This window comes from Balaenoptera borealis (assembly GCF_965194805.1).
Source record: "Balaenoptera borealis genome assembly, chromosome: 1".
Taxonomy (NCBI): Eukaryota; Metazoa; Chordata; class Mammalia; order Artiodactyla; family Balaenopteridae; genus Balaenoptera; species Balaenoptera borealis.
This window is the reverse complement of record NC_138860.1, coordinates 54,317,988-54,334,142: the sequence shown is the minus strand read 5'-3', so window position 1 is coordinate 54,334,142 and position 16,155 is coordinate 54,317,988. Positions and strand designations below refer to the sequence as shown.

The following is a 16,155-nucleotide window of genomic DNA, read 5'->3' as shown; positions in this document are numbered from 1 at the left end:
TAGGAAGAACAAAAGGACAGAAGAGAGTAATATTCCAAATCTGATGTCAACCAAGGACTGATAAATTCCTGAATTACGAGATGATGGGAACAATGTGAAGCTTCTGTTGGGGAGTCCAGAAACTTTATGGGGAAAGGAAGCCAAGGGGGAGAGAGAGTCCCAGAGGGGCCCAACATGTGTTTTATATTCTACTTCTATATGTGAATTTGGGGCTCATTCAAGGTGCTGGCTTGCGACTCCTCAAGACCTCGGTTAACGCGTAGCTTGTATATAGCCACACAGAAGGCACGCTACCCTTTCTTCCTGCCTTGTAAGTACTGTTCTAGGAATGCCGCAGATGGAAGCTCATGCCCATGAAACTGTTTTTTTTTTTTTTTTGCAAGCATATTTTTTATTAGTTATCTATTTTATACATATTAGTGTATACCAATCTCCCAGTTCATCACACCACCACCCCCACCTCCCCATGCCCATTAAACTTTATTCTCAGGATTATGTTGTTCCCTCACTTAACTCCACCTGTTTCACAATTCCCCAGCCTTGGCCTATGAATATGGCTGGGGAAGTGTCACTCCTGAATTAATAGTTTAATTGGTGCCCCGGGATGAATAGTGGGGTGGGTAGGGGGAGTCAGCAGTGCGGTCATTTGGGGGCTCCAGTGATCACTCCTCATTAGGAAATGCCTCACGTGGAAATGGTTACTGCCTTCGCAAACTGGAAAAGAAGTTTATTATATATATTCTATATAGACATAATATTTGTTTTTATTGTTGTTGTTTCTGATGAGTGATTATGTTTCCTTGGTGCTGTGCTAGGGCGCACATTCTCTGCCGGTGAGCCAGAAATTGTTTTGACTCTTTCTTTGGTGTTCCACATATTTTATAATCTACATTAAAATCGTCAGTTCTGAAACTTGGTGAGACAGGGATTTTGAAAGGGAGTGCTTTTGGCTGTGTGATGTAAATCTGTTTTTCTTTAGAGGAAGAGGGGGCATTTGGATGGGACTTCTAGTGTTACAATCAGGCATGGTAAAAACCGTGCCCAGAAATAGAAATGAGTGAAGCAAATTACTAGTCCTGGGGCCACCAGAGTCCAGTTTTGTACTTCTGAATAGGTCACATTCAAGGAAGAGATGGCCATCTCCTGACAGAGATGTTTTCAGGGGCCAACTTAGGGGCAAAGACTTCAATAGAGGGGCAGAGAAAACCTCCACTTTCCCAGGATACAGGAAGGAAGAAGTCTGCTTAGGGCAGTAATTCATTTCTTTGTCATGTGATGGAAAAATCAGAATTATTACTGAGATTCCTCTGTTTCTATCAGATGAGACTCTTCAGAGGAGAAGAATTTGAATTAATTTTCCCTTCTTAGTCAGTATGACCTTTCATTAAAACCCCTCAAAGTACCAGCTTCGTTCTGCCCAAGAAGGCTGATGGAAATGTACTTGACATTTAATCTGGTTCTTGTCCTACAAAGCAAAGATGGAGCCAGTAGTGAGGAGGAAGTAAAATGGGGAGCCAGAATGGAGGCCATATGTTTTTGTATTTGTTTGGAGAAACAGCAAAGCTCTCTAAGGATGGATATTATTATTATTATTTGGTTTTGCTGTTGGTGGTGGGAAGATTAACGAGGACTCCATCTCTTCCAACCCACTCTACTTTCTGTACATATTACTTCCGTCTGCTGCCAAACCCAGAGCATACATTTCTTCTTAGCCCATACCCTCTTATTTCCATAAGAATCGGTAAAACAAAGTGGAGGAATGGAGAGAAATCTAACCCTCTTTTACTATGTAACCTTCAAAGACTTGTTTCTACAGAAACCACTGGGATTGCTATTTGGTCAATGGTGGCACTTCTTGGATAAATGAATTGCAAGATTTTGTTTAACTAAACAACTTACATGTTGGGACATTAAGCAAAAACTTACACTAGGAAAGAAAGATTGTGAGCAAATCTTTTTTTGGGTTCTCTACCACATCCTGCCCATTCATGGATTTTCTGTACTCCCACCCCAGTAGCACCATCACCTCATCTAGAAAATTAAATACCATGTTAAAGCTGGAAGGGACCCTTGAGAGAACCTAGTTTAACCCCATCATTTTACAAATTTGCAGACAAAAGGCCAGAGTGGTTAAGAGACTTACCCAATGTCATAGAGCTAAGCAGGGACAGGCCAAGACCTGAACCCAAGTCACATTGGCCTTGATCTACTACTTTCTCCATCACACCATGCTATTTCTCAAAAAGTATGATACAGATGCCAGAAAGTTTCTCCTAAACTAATCTAGATTCCAGATATCAAGTTGGATGCCTGAGGGAGGGTGGGACGTTGACTTTAGAAAAGTTCATGAGCTGATGTCAACCTGATTTTGAGTTTAATCTAAAGCTTAATTAAATGTTTCTTTGTTATTATATTGTAGTCTGAGTGTGGTAGGAAGTTCTGGAATATCCCATAATTTCTTTTGGGCTCAATTTCCTCATCTCTAAAATGAGGAATTAGGGTTGAATTATCTTTAAGGTCCATTTTAGTTTTAACAAACTGTGGTTCCTCTACGATCATTTTTAAAGGTCTTCCCCACCCCCCATCTGTCACATGCAAGAAATGGGGTCTTTAGTGCATAACTTCCATCAGCTCTTACATGGGAGAAATAAGGTTTCACTATTGATTCTGAATAGTGGAATAGTGTCATAGCTTTCTGCAATTCCTCCAGGGTGGCACAGACCCTCAGGGGAACCTTACACCAAAGCTGTGAGCAAGCTGTGGACAGAACAGCTAGGACTTCACCCATTCCTTAGGAACTACCCAGCTTCCCAAATGTGGACCTTGGCTGGAAGTGAAGCCAGCTTCACTCTAGTGGCCTCAAGCAATGGAAAATTTTTAAATGTGCCTGATTTGGCATGCCCTGGGGCACAGCTCTTGGTAGGTTTGTTAGTGAGTCTGTCTGCTGTCTCTGCTGAGAATGATGTCTGCTTTCTGATGTTAGCCTTACTCTGTTCCTCACCAATCACTGAAAGGTAGGGGAAGATTTGGGGGACTTGCCTCTAAGTCTATCGTCAAATACCGATGTTGACTCTTTTCCGTATAGGTTCTTTAAATTTGTTAGTCAGAATTTAAGAGCCCTGCCCCTACTGAATTTTCTTCAGTTCTCAGTGGCAGGGAGAGGAAATGGTGATTTTGTCTAGGTTTTTAGAGTGCTACTTTGTGTTCTATCTGGAAAGCATTGGAGGTATCTTTCTGGCATATCTCTTTTGCCTTTCCAAATCCTATTAATTTATTGAGGTCAAATCATATCCAATGATAAAACTTTCTCTGGAACAGCCATGGATTTATAATCGGTACCACATGATTTAATTATTTTCTCTCTTCAGCCGTATTGAAAGATTCTTCAGAATGGGGGAAATGTTTTATACTTTTGATCTGTCTTATGACTCCCACGTGATAATTTGTGCTGAAAACATTAAAGCATAATGATGAAACAGTGGAACGAGTTTCTCCTTCTGGAATCAGCATTTGTTATTTTATAGTCTTGGCCTATGGAATTTGTTGACATATCTTTCAGGTTACACATACCCAGATCTTTATGGTGCTGGGTTTCACTCCTGGTGAGCATCAAAAACTTTTAAACTTAAAATAAAATCACAGCTGTGAGGATCCCACCACAAGCCTACAGAATCAAAATCTCCAGGGATCAGAGCCTGGGTATCTATATTTTTTAAATGCTGCCTCTAAGTGAGTCAAATATACAACTATGGTTGACAAAGTCTGCCTTGTGGCAGATGAGGGCCATTCTTTTATGGAACTCTGCCAACAGAGGTTTCCCAAGGCATCACGCAGAGGCCCAAACGAAAAGGAAGCGCACACATCATTTTGGTAGGACGGTGCTAGGAGTGTGCCTGGGTGCCCACGAGCAGGTTATATGCAAGAAGATAGCCCAGGGATAACATACATTTTGAAAAGGGATTTCTCTATTGAAAGCATTTTTTAAAACCCTCAAACATAATGGCTTCTGGAAGTGAGGACAAGAAGAGAGAGAGTAGAGGCTTATTGGGGAAGTGGAGAGACAAAGAGCAAAGCTAGAATGATGGGTAAGGTGACCATCTACATAATGTGACCTCTAAGGGCCTACTGACTTAAAATTCTATCATGAAAAACTCATTCCTTTGCCTTCAAACTTTGTCTCCTGTTAAAATGGAAATACCTGTGAATCACATCTGACTGGCTGCATCATATCCTTACCTGAGAACACATTGTGATGGGGTGTGGGGAAAGGTCTGGAAAAAGATGGGTGGAAGGGTGAGAAGTGGTTGCCAAAGTAAGAAACACACTTAGCAGGGCATCATGCAGACAATGGCAGCTGGACAAAAATTGCCAATTTGATTTGCTCTCATTTAAAAGAAAACTGCTCAAAACTGAGACCAACCATTTAATATTCTACCCTTTCCCCCCTGACTACCCTGCTGAGGAGCTTCTAGGCTCATCCTGGCCAATGATGCTAGCTCCTGAATGGAGAAGAAAGCAACGGGAGATCCACCTCATCGCCAGGGAGACGGCCTGGTGGTCTAGGCTGGCCCCGAGAGTGAGGGCTCTGAGATCCAGCCTGAGGATTTTCCTCTGACTCGCTGTGAAGCCTCCAGCCAGTCTTCAAACAGCTTTAGCTTCCTTGTATGTCAAACCATGATAAATACCCAACTTCCCATCTCTCTGGGGCATTGTAAGGCTTCACTGCTGCCACTTTCATTAACATTTGTCCAAAGACCATAAGAAGAAAGCCTTTGAAAAGTTTTAAGACTAATTATGTTTACTATCAGCATTATCATTATGATATTGTGGCTTAAAGTAACAGTAGCCAGAAAGAAGAATGTATCAGGAGCATGGGAAAACGGAGAACACAGAAACTTCACTCAGAGAAGCAGTATTTGTAGTGGAAGAGAAACACAAAAAGGGGTTTGGGGATGGGGTGCAAAGGAGAGAAGTCTGCAATTGGTAACAGATGCCATCAGAAGCTAACGACCTGACAAACACCACTCTCATAAAACAAATTCCTTAAAAAGGAAGCAAATGGAAATATAAGCTCGTGAAAGAATTTGCAGCAGCTGCCCTAAAACCATTTCTCACTTCATAAACAGGTCTGGGTTTGATAGTTTTTTTTTTTGTTTTTTTTTTTTGTCTTGGTCTTATTTCATGCCACTTTCCCTCTTTTCTATCATCCCCTGTCTCATTCTTCCTCCCTTGCTGCCAAGCCTGGATGGACTTTTCATACTGGTAGTCATAGCAACAGTAGTTAATGGAACACCATCTTGATGGAAGGAGGCTCATTCAGAGTATTTGTTTTGTGTCTTATCTCAGCACGTATTTGTCCTCAGTGATGACATGGATGAATTGGACAGAGTCACTGGAAAATAGCACGTGCTATTATTTCACATTAATTTCTTGGCAGTGAGCTGACATGAACCAGAACTGTTAATGACTCTCTGTTTTCCAGTCTTCTCTGCTTAACACGCTGAAGAAATATTACGTTTTGTGTACATCAAGGGCATGTAGTATCTATGGAACTTGAAGTTCTTTAGCATCACTAACGAGGTGTTCTGATCTCATTCCATGAAGGACCGTCAGGTTTCAGATTCCTTATCCAGCTAGGCTGAATAAAGACTTGGAGACAAAGGTTTATTTCCTATATTGCATACCTAATTAGCAGCATTGGATTTGGAGAATCCATGCTGACAATTAACAACCATCGCCCCGCAATTCATATATTCCTCCCTTCATCAGGCTCCCTGGAGTGATTCTGAGGGAATACTACACCTTCGCAGAGAATAATCAGAGCTTAAACGAGTAAAAAAGTTTCCTTCATACCACTCAACTCCAATTCCTCCATCCTATACCTAATAAGCATAGGTAAAAGAAATGAGAATGTCACTGACATATAACTTAAATCCCTGACGTGTAACTTAAACCCCAGTGGGTACAAGATCAGGGGCAGCAACTTTAGCATATTCGAATCAAATCCATATTTTGGACTAGTGCTTTTTAAAGCAATTCTCAATTATTTCAAGGCAGTATGTTCAATTCATTGACATTTTATTTTTCACTTTCTTTTTTATTTATTTATTTACTTACTTATTTTTGGCTGCGCTGCGTCTTCGTTGCTGCGCGCGGGCTTTATCTATTTGCTGCAAGCAGGGGCTACTCTTCGCTGGTGCGCAGGCTTCTCGTTGCGGTGGCTTCTTTTTTTGCAGAGCACAGGCTTTAGGCGCGCGGGCTTCAGTAGTTGTGGCTTGCAGGCTCTAGAGTGCAGGCTCAGTAGTTGTGGCACACGCGGCTTAGTTGCTCTTTGGCATGTGGGATCTTCCCGGACCAGGGATCAAACCCGTGTCCCCTGCATTGGCAGGCGGATTCTTAACCACTGCGCCACCAGGGAAGCCCCTATTTTCCACTTTCTTATATTGTTGCCCAGCTCCTTGATTAGGTCGTTGGCTGCTAACACAATTCAAGGGCAAATAGAACAAATTAATGATGACGAGACTCACAGAAGTCATTTTAACTAATATTTAGTATCACTGGCAAAAACATCATGAGCAAGAAAATATAAGAAAATATCTTGTTGTTCTACACCACTAGACTATGAGTTCTTTAAGGGCATACTTATTTTATCCCCAGTACTAAGACCGATGCCTTGCCAATGCTAAGTGCTCAGTGAACGTTTATGAATGAATGAATGAATGAATGAATGAATGAATAAGTAGGGCAAGATGGTTGGAACATTTTTTTTTCTTTTTAACATCTTTATTGGGGTATAATTGCTTTACAATGGTGTGTTAGTTTCTGCTTTATAACAAAGTGAATCAGCTATACATATACATATATCCCCATATCTCCTCCCTCTTGCATCTCCCTCCCATCCTCCATTGTTTGATAATGATATTTTTGTATTTTGTATTTCATATCCCCACCTATCACTATAAAATTTAACAAATTTACCATTTTGATAGCCATTGACTTACTTTGATGTCTATGATATGAACAAATTTAATTCAGCAGACACTTGTAACTCCTACAATGAGGTGTATGGTGAATACAAAAGTGGGTAGGAGTCAGTTTGTCTTCAAGAATATCATAATCTAGTCGGGAGATTCAACAGCATTTAGGAGACAGATACTAATTGCCTTGTGGATCAGAGGATGGATAAATTAACTGAAGAACAATCAAATGCATACATGACTATACTACAAGATAGAGTAAAAGAAGTGTTAGAAGAGTTATTTTTTAAATTTCCCTGGGAGGTTCGCGGGAGGAAGATATCTGGAGGGGCTTCTTGGAGAAGGAAAGCCTTTTAGAAAACACAACAAATTGAGCAAAAGTACAGAAGTGGGAAAACTAAAACATGTGGCTGGTTCATAAAAAACAGGCCACTGAAGGTGGGACTTGGGCCATTTGCAGTGGAGCAGTAGAGAGAATTAACCCAGGAACAATAACAACCCTGTGGGATATGCACCATTATTATCACCATCTCATGGGGGAAGGAGCTGAAATACTGGGGAATAAATAACCAAATCATACAGGTAGTAGTAAATGGTGAATCCAGGATTCAAATTCACACAGCCTGGGGGCAGTTGCTCTAAATTCTAATCTCTGTTGTTCTGCCTTGATAAGAGGGTAACCCTCTTTTGGCTCTGTTGCATGCCCCTCCACTCTTTTTTTGGTATAGTTGATTTACAATGTTGTGTTGGTTTCAGGTGTACTGCAAAGTGAATCAGTTATACATATATATATATATCCACTCTTTTTTAGATTCTTTTCCCATATAGTCCATTATAGAGCACTGAGTAGAGTTCCCTTTGCTATACAGTAGGTCCTTGCTAGTTATCTATTTTATATATAGTGGTGTGTATATGTCAATCCTAATCTCCCAATTTATCCCTCCCCCACCTTACCCACTGGTAACCCTTAATTTGTTTTCTACATCTGTAACTCTATTTCTGTTTTGTAGGTAAGTTCATTTGTACTCTTTTTTTAGATTCCACATATAAGCGATATCATATGATACTTGTCTTTCTCTGTCTGACTTACATCACTCAGTATGACAATCTCTAGGTCCATCTCTGTTCCAACCTTGCTGCTGTTATGGTCCCAGCAGAGTCTCCCCAAACCCTGGGGAGTTAACTATCCCTCCTGTTCCCAGTTGACTAGCCCTTGAGATCTGGAAGGCAGTTCTCCTCTGCTGAGATAATGTCCTGGAAGCATCTAGAACCACATCAGGCATGTGGCAGGGATCTGATATGTGTGAGTTTCTTCTTTCTGCCATGGGCTCAATTTCTGATTAGCCGGTGCTGATATTCAGTGGTCAAAAATATTTCCATGCCAATCAGTAAATAAATGTTGCTTTTTCTGCCATCTCAAACAACCAGGCCCTTCCTACAGGGCTCCCTGCGACAAACCTGTGATCGAACAACAGAAAGTTTAATGCCTGACACAACCAGGAGCCTCCAGGATTCACTCCTGACCTTTGTCCTGTGTCTGTTCTGATTGTTTGGGGCCCAGAGTACTGGTTATGAAATATTTCAAGGATTCTCCTCTGATCTATTCATTTCTGATGCCATCCAGAGCTCTTGAGACACGCTCCCCACCTGTTCCACCATCATTTTGTCCTCCTGGAAGAGCCATAGAAAGCCAGTTCATAATCGTTTCGTAGATGATATTGTTCTTGTTCATTTTATGTTGCATGGTTCCAGGTCACATAGAAGGAAGTAATGAATTTAATGTAGGTTTTGGAGAAACAATGTTCTCTTTGGTTTAGAGGCACTTCCCAGAGGGAGATGCAAAGCCTTTGCTGCTGCCTATCAGTTCTGAGTCAGTTTAAGATACTTCTGTTTCTGTCATCTCCAGCTGTGTCCATCGGCCCTGTGGGGAGCAGGGCAGCTGTGTGCCATTGCTGCTAGATCACGCGGAAGTGGTGAACTGTACCTCTGGTGGCCCAGGTCACATGAAGTGCTCTATCACCTGTCAAAGGGGGTTTGCCCTTCAAGCCAGCAGTGGGCAGTACCTCAGGCCCATGCAGGTGAGTTGGAAACCCGTGGTTATCAGGACCAAGCCCCTGGGGAGGGACAGTAGGCATGTTCCTCCCCCTGGCTGGATGGGGGAAAGGCACGTGTTTTTAAATCATCTGAAAGGAAAAATGAGGAATCTAACAAGCAAGGAGAAGCATGGCTTTATAGAAATGCAAGGTATATATAAGAACAGGTGCAGTTTCCATTAACTAGGGTGTCAGTTTCTCTCCAGGTGGGCAGTAGATAGGAACACTTATTCCATCCTTCTCCCTTGCTTTTCTATCTTCCTATCAGAAATTATGACCCCCACTTTTGGCTTCAAAATGGGAATGCTGCAGTTTAGACCTGTCCACAATTTGCAGGCAAGGTGGTTTGCAATCAGCTTGTTTGTGGTTCATTGTCTGACTGCCCCGCACCACCCCCTTCCCCGCCCCCGCCAGCCCTCCTTACAAGAAGACTGGAGGAAAGCATCTGATTTTCTTCCTCCTGTTACTGAGGTGGGGATTATATCATGATTCTAGCTTTAACTGAATTTTCCAAATTTCTACAAGCTACCATGCACCACTTGAAGATTTCAAGGTGATCTGAAGGTAGTAGAATATATTAATGAAGAGTGTGGTTTGAGAGACAGACCTGGAATGAAATTTTGACTCCACTGTTTAGTAGGTGTGTAATTTAGGTAACGACAAACACACAAAAGAAACTAACCACTTTCAGTTTGTTTCCACATTTGTAAAATAATTAAATCAGGAGGATTTATGTCACTGGGTTATTTTTTTTTTTAATCAGTCATCAATTTTATACACATCAGCGTATACATGTCAATCCCAATCGCCCAATTCAGTCACTGGGTTATTTTGATGACTGACTAGACATAATTTATCAGCTTCTAGCAAAATGGTAGGCACCTAGCTCTCTGCAAAGCTGCCATTACGATGAGCGTGATAATGTATTCTCAACTAAGAATTTTATTTTCCATTTTTCCTTTAGAGAGCTTTCAATACTCTACAGAGGAACTTGAAAATTGAAATCAACCATTAGAAAACATGAGCACAATATGAGATAGAGACAGGATGCATTAGGCAAAAGGTAATGATGCTTGAGAAGAAGATGAGAAAGATGAGTTATGATGAGGGAAGAGTGGAATCACGATTGGTTAGTCAGGTATCAGTGGTTTGGAAGATTGGAATTGTTTTCATCTTGTACCAGTTGACTGCTTAGCAGGTTGTGGATCTGTGGAAGAATTTCACTTGCTTAGACATGGTCAGAATTTAAAGACAATCTTTGGTTTCAGGTGGTTTAGGTTCTGCATAGAGAGAGACAGGCTTAACATACCTTGAAGCACCAACTCCTTGGTCTATGATGCTTTGGTGAGAAAGGCAGAACTCTTATCACCTGCCCTTGACTCAGCTTAACTCACACTAGAAAAGAGATGGAAAGAAGGAAAAAGAACAAAAACAAAGTAGGAACTAAATACATTTGTGTGATATAGGTAAAGAAGGGGAGAGAAGAAAAGATGGTGTTTGCAATTCATTAAAATTAGGAACAAATTCAAGACAAAATGGTTAATACCTAATGAAGCCAGGAGAAAAACCAGGCAATATATGCAGAGTTTGAGAGACATTCTTTAAGTGATCATTGTGGTTTGAGCCAGTCTTCCAGGCTGTGATCAGTGTGGCAGGGACAGAGTTGGGAGAAGGAAGGTGGGAGCTCACCTTTTGCCAAACAAATGGTGGAGTCAGCAAACACAGCTTTCCAGCTGACCACTCCTGTCACCCAAGGCTGGCCCCACTAAACAGATTATACGATCCTGGCTCGTGATCACAAGACAGTGGGGATATTTGCTTTTTGTTGACACAATAACTTAAACTAAACAGAAAAATGTGTCTGGCTTTGAATTGGGCTCTTCTGGCAGGCAACAGGGAAACACTGGAAAGCAGGGAGGAGCAGCCAGCCAAGAGTGGGTGTCAGGGGTGACAGGTGCTTTCACCAGTCATTTTACCTTTGGCTTCGGTGCCACTGTGGTCTCCTGGTGGGATGGCTGGCTGAGCCGCAGAATCTCTCCACTCTCCCTTTGACTTTTGGTAACCCATTGGCTAGAATGACGGCTGTGCTCTCTCCCAAACAAGCCATGAGCATCCAGGTCTCTGAGTGCCTGCTCAGCCTGTTCCCCTCACTCTGAATACTTTCTTCTCCCTGCTTCCCCTCTGCTGCTGGGAAGTCTCGCTCATCTTTCAAAGGCCAGTTGCTGAGTTACCTACCCTGTGAACCTCCCCCCAAACCCTCTCCCTCCTACCCAAGTATGGGCAATCCCTCCTCCAGCCCCTGTAGTGCTATCTCACCACCACAAAACAAGCATGCATATATTATATCGCTGTATTTTTTTTTTAACAGCAATTTATATTTTCTTTCTCCTTGGTCCATGTTTTCTACTTCTTTCATTTTATCATTTGCATTCTTTGTATTATATTCTCTCAAATCATTACAGAAGGAAGTAGGATATAACAAAAATATATCTCCTGCATTTTCCTTTTTTACTTTCTTGCCTCCCTTCCTCTCTCTCTTTCTCCTTCTTTCCCTTTTTCCCCCTTCAATTGTTTTCTGATACACTGCTCCAACCTATGATTTGCTCGGCTGGTAGATTATTAGCTCCTTGAGGGTCTTGTTTATCCAAACCTAGTAAAGAATCTGGCCCTTCTAGGTGTTCAAAAAATGTCTCCTCGTTTATTTCATGGTGATGAATTCTAGGGCTCCCCTACAGAAACCGCAGGCCCAGGGAAACAGCTGGAATCTCTCAAATTTAACTACAAAGTTTGGAAGATGCCTCATATGCATTAAGTCTCAGCTGTTCTTAAAGCCTAGGCACCATTCTCAGAGGAGACAATTATGTTTAGTAGCACTATCTGTTGGCTTATCCGTAAAGGTCCCAGCAGGAAACAGATGACACACTCAAAGGTGGGCAATTTGAGGGACTTCAGTAAAGGGACCACTTCTAAAGGTGGGGGCAGGATATAGGAAATTACAAGGAGATGGTGCAGAATCCCAGGGTGAAGGGGTGATATCCCCTGTAGGCCTGAAGAGTTGACTATAGGGAGCACTTAGCAGAACCCCTGGGAAGAGAGCGCAGGAGGTGTGTGGAGATCGCTGCCAAAGGGTGCAGCCAACCTACAGCAACCCCTAGGGAAGGAGTAGCAAGAATCAGCACCCTGACCTCCCTTGCCTCTCTCCCTCTCCCGTCTCCTGCCAGCATTGCCCTGGGTGCTAAACCAAACACAAGTCAGAGGCATGAAATCTACAGGAGCCAGCATCCCAGGGCAAGGTGGAGAAGGGTAGAGAGTGATCTGGAGAAGCACGTGGAGGATAGCCAAGAGTTGGCCTGGAGGAGTGTCTTCATTTAAAGATTCCCTTACACTAACATTTGCCTTTCATTAGCAACATACCTGGGTAGTGTGAGATAGTACACTAAGACAATAAGGCATAAAGAGGGAGAAAGACAAACTAATTTTGCCTGTTGTGAACGTTTGCACATAATAATCATCAGGACTCTTTCAAAGCCTGGAAACTGTTTTGATAAGCCTTTTTATGTCACCTTGACACCAGAAAATTTTCTGTTTCTAGAAGGAAATTCTGCTCACATGTTCCTCTGGGCACTGGGACCGGGCTGTGAGCTGCATGCCCCTTGACTGTGGTGTCCCCGACCAGTCTTTGGTGAACTATGCAAACTTCTCCTGCTCAGAGGGAACAAACTTTCTGAAACGCTGCTCCATCTCCTGTGTCCCACCAGCCAAGCTTCAAGGTATTGTCTGGCCAACCAGGAGCTGTATGCAAGTTCTCTTCAGGTTCTCTCTCTTTGGGGATCTTTTCTTCACCCCAGTGCCCTTCCCATTTGGCTCTGCTGTATCACCCTCTTCTGATAACACAAGCAAAGTCCCAAAGGGCAATACCATTCCTTGTCCCAGAATGCCCTGACTCAAGATCTCATTAACGAAAGAAACTTAGACTTTCCCATTTTTATTTGACTTTATGTCCTCTGGAGTCAAGCCAACTAACAGTTTTCTAATAGTATTCATAATCCAGATACCCTTTATCAGTCACATTTTTAAATTTAATATTTACAACCATCCTATGAGTTAGGTGCTTTTAGTTCTGTTTTAGAAATGAGAGCATAGTTATATGAGCTGTACTGCTAGGAAGAGATGAAGACCCCACATCTTGCTCTTTACCTCCTGGACTTCGGTGTGCCTAACAATGTTTGAGCAGGCTTGTTACAAATGCAACTTCCTGAGCCTCATGCTGACAGATTCTGACTTAGTAGGTCTGAGGTGGGTTGGTGATGCTACCGTGGGGTGTCCATGGATTGCACTTGGAGAAACCATGAATGACCTTGAGGCATATGGTATGGTGTTGAAGTGCAGAACTTTGCATCCAAACTGCCTGAGTACAAACCCTGCCTCTCTTCTTACTAGCTTGGGCAAGTTACCTAAACTCAATTTCCTCAGCTGCAAAATAGGGGATAATGATGGTATCTATTTCATAGGGTTGTTTGAGGTTTGAAGTTTACACAAGTGAATACATGTAAAATGCTTAGAGCGGTGCCTGGCATATAATGAGCACTATAAAAGTGTCATCTAGTATTATTATAATGCTTTCCACAATACTGTCACTACTCTATTTTTATTATTTGTAGTGAGGAAGTGAGGTAATGATTTGGTTGGTAGCCCTCGTTTCATTCAGGTCATGAAAGAGCTTTCTGACCTCTGTGCTGTATAAGAGAGCACAGTAGATGCTCTGTGGGCACAAAGATATAGGATAAACATTTGACCTGAGGTTTTAGAGAAGCTGCTCCACAAAGAATAACGTGACTTTCCAAGAATGCCGGTATGTTGACAGGTCTTCGCTCTCTCTGCTAGTGTTTTATTTCTGGACTCTCTGTTCTGAGCATCTTGTGCTTCTCTTTCTTGGAGTCAGGACTGAGCCCGTGGCTGACCTGTCTTGAAGATGGGCTCTGGTCTCTCCCTGAAGCCTACTGCAAGTTGGAGTGTGATGTTCCCCCTGTTATCCCGAACGCCAACTTGCTCCTGCCTCACTGCCTCCAGGGCAACCATGATGTGGGCTCCATCTGCAGATACAAATGCAAACCGGGCTACTACGTGATGGGAAGTGCGGAGAATAAAGTCAGGAAGTAAGTTGGATTGTTCCTGGTCTTTGCAGTTCTCTCTACCCTTGTACCTTGCTCCTGTTCCTTCATTTGCAAGTCCTAGACCATTGTTTTGGAAATAATATTAAGACCTTCTGGGTTGTCCATTGTTTGCTGTGTTTGTTTTTCTATATAATCTCTCTTCACCTGCACAGGTGTGTTCCCCAGTCATGACAGGCAGGCTGGCCAAGTATGCTTTCTGTAAAGATATTCTTTCTCATAGGAGATTCCACAGTCTCATCTAGGTGTTTTTTAAAAGAATCTCTGCCCGAATTATTATTTTCCTTGAAAGTAAGTGTTATGAGCTTCTTAAGCGGTACACACATCACCCGAATCCAGTTCTGTCCTAGAGCATCCTCATCAGGACAGGTGGAGGCTTATGGTTGTGGCTATGGGAGAACCTGTCCGGGATGGTCCCCAGCGCAGGTATTTATTGGTTATGTGATGCTGGGAAGTCTTCTTTCTCTGCCTCAGTCTTCCTCATCTGTAAAATGAGGATGATAATAATAATAATAATAATGTAGGAGCTAAATAAATCAGTATGTATAAAACATGAGTCAGTAAATTTATTTTTAAAGCATAAAACTCAATACATATTAGCTATTAATATTGTAATTATAGTCTCTCTGCTTTCTTCTTCCTGGACTTTGTGTGTATACACTCCTAGACCCGGAAACCAAGAGAGCCTTTCTTCTGAACGCATGGTGGATCAGAAAGAACAGAAGCTTACTGCATCATTTAAGAGGAAGGGTTTTAAAGAAAGTCACGCTGGGGTTCAGATCCCAGTTGTTCCCCATTTTATTAGCTGAGTAACCTCAGGCAAGTTACTTAACTCTTTGGGTCTCATCTTTGTAAACTGGGGATAATGCCCTCACCAGAGTGCTCAATTGAGGATTAAACAAGATAATACATATTCAGCCCAGTGCCTGGTTTGTGCTAAGTGCTCAATAAATGGTTTCAGAAAAAGAAACATTTTCCGAACAAACAAAACAAGCAAAAAGCTTTCAGAAGAAGAAACTCCTTGTACTCAGTAAATAGTAACTATTATTTTCCTACCATAAATTATGGCAGTAAAGGAGAAAATCAGATTTATTTCTTACCCAGGATTTAGTTCAAAATCTGATCATAGCAGGCATTTTTTTAAAGACTTTTTTTTTTGAACTGACATAATCCCAGCCATGGCATTATCAGTGATTCCAGGAGATACCAACTTTGATTGTAAGCTAGAATTCTCTAAGGGAGCAAAAGAAAAAACAGAAAGCTTACTCTCTGGCTCCAACTTGCCCTTCTCTAGTCAACATCCAGCCATCTCAACATGGGATGGATTGAGTCCGGCTTTGCCCAGAGCCTTTCACTCCCAAGAAAGCCCAAGATCATATTTGCGAGGGGGAGAGGGAAGTCCCCTCCTCAAGATCTCAGCCCGAGGCAAGATCCTGGCTAATTAGGACATGAATAAATACTGATGAAAAATTCATAGGAAGCAGCATTCTGGTTCAGTGACCCTAGCAGGTATAGTCAACAGTTTTTGACAGCTGAAAACACATTTGCATGTGATGGTCATAGGGTCTAGATCAATTTGCGTCAGCATGCATTGACGGGTAGTGAGTACCCAGGTCATCTTCCAGTGAGAATGGCGTTACAACCAGCCTGAAGGCTGCTGTTTTCTTGCTTTTTTTCTTCTCTTCTTGCCTCCCTTTTCACACGCCTGAGCCAACTCAGGTGTCTGCAGAACAATGCAATGAAGACTAGAGGGAGAGAGAAAAGTCTCGGGACCAGGAGGAATTCGGGGTGGAGGCATTATTCCTAGCTCCCCTGGGCCCATGGCTGAGCTTTGCCTTGGGAACAGTGAGGCTTCCTCCATGACGATGGGCTTTCTGCTGCATCTGCATATCTGACTCCACCGGCTTCCCTGCC

At 42.4% G+C, this 16,155-nt stretch overlaps 1 protein-coding gene across 8 annotated transcripts in view; it reads left to right on the top strand.

Moving 5' to 3' along the window:
• The window catches only part of PAPPA2 (pappalysin 2), a 432,894-nt gene that overhangs the window by 343,235 nt on the left and 73,504 nt on the right, over window positions 1–16,155 (top strand). For all 8 annotated transcript variants that reach the window (XM_082355821.1, XM_082355820.1, XM_082355819.1 and 5 more), the window contains 3 exons: window positions 8,884–9,055; window positions 12,663–12,840; window positions 14,013–14,226. In XM_082355821.1, the coding sequence (XP_082211947.1) occupies window positions 8,884–9,055; window positions 12,663–12,840; window positions 14,013–14,226 (564 nt within the window). The remainder of the gene's footprint in view (window positions 1–8,883; window positions 9,056–12,662; window positions 12,841–14,012; window positions 14,227–16,155) is intronic.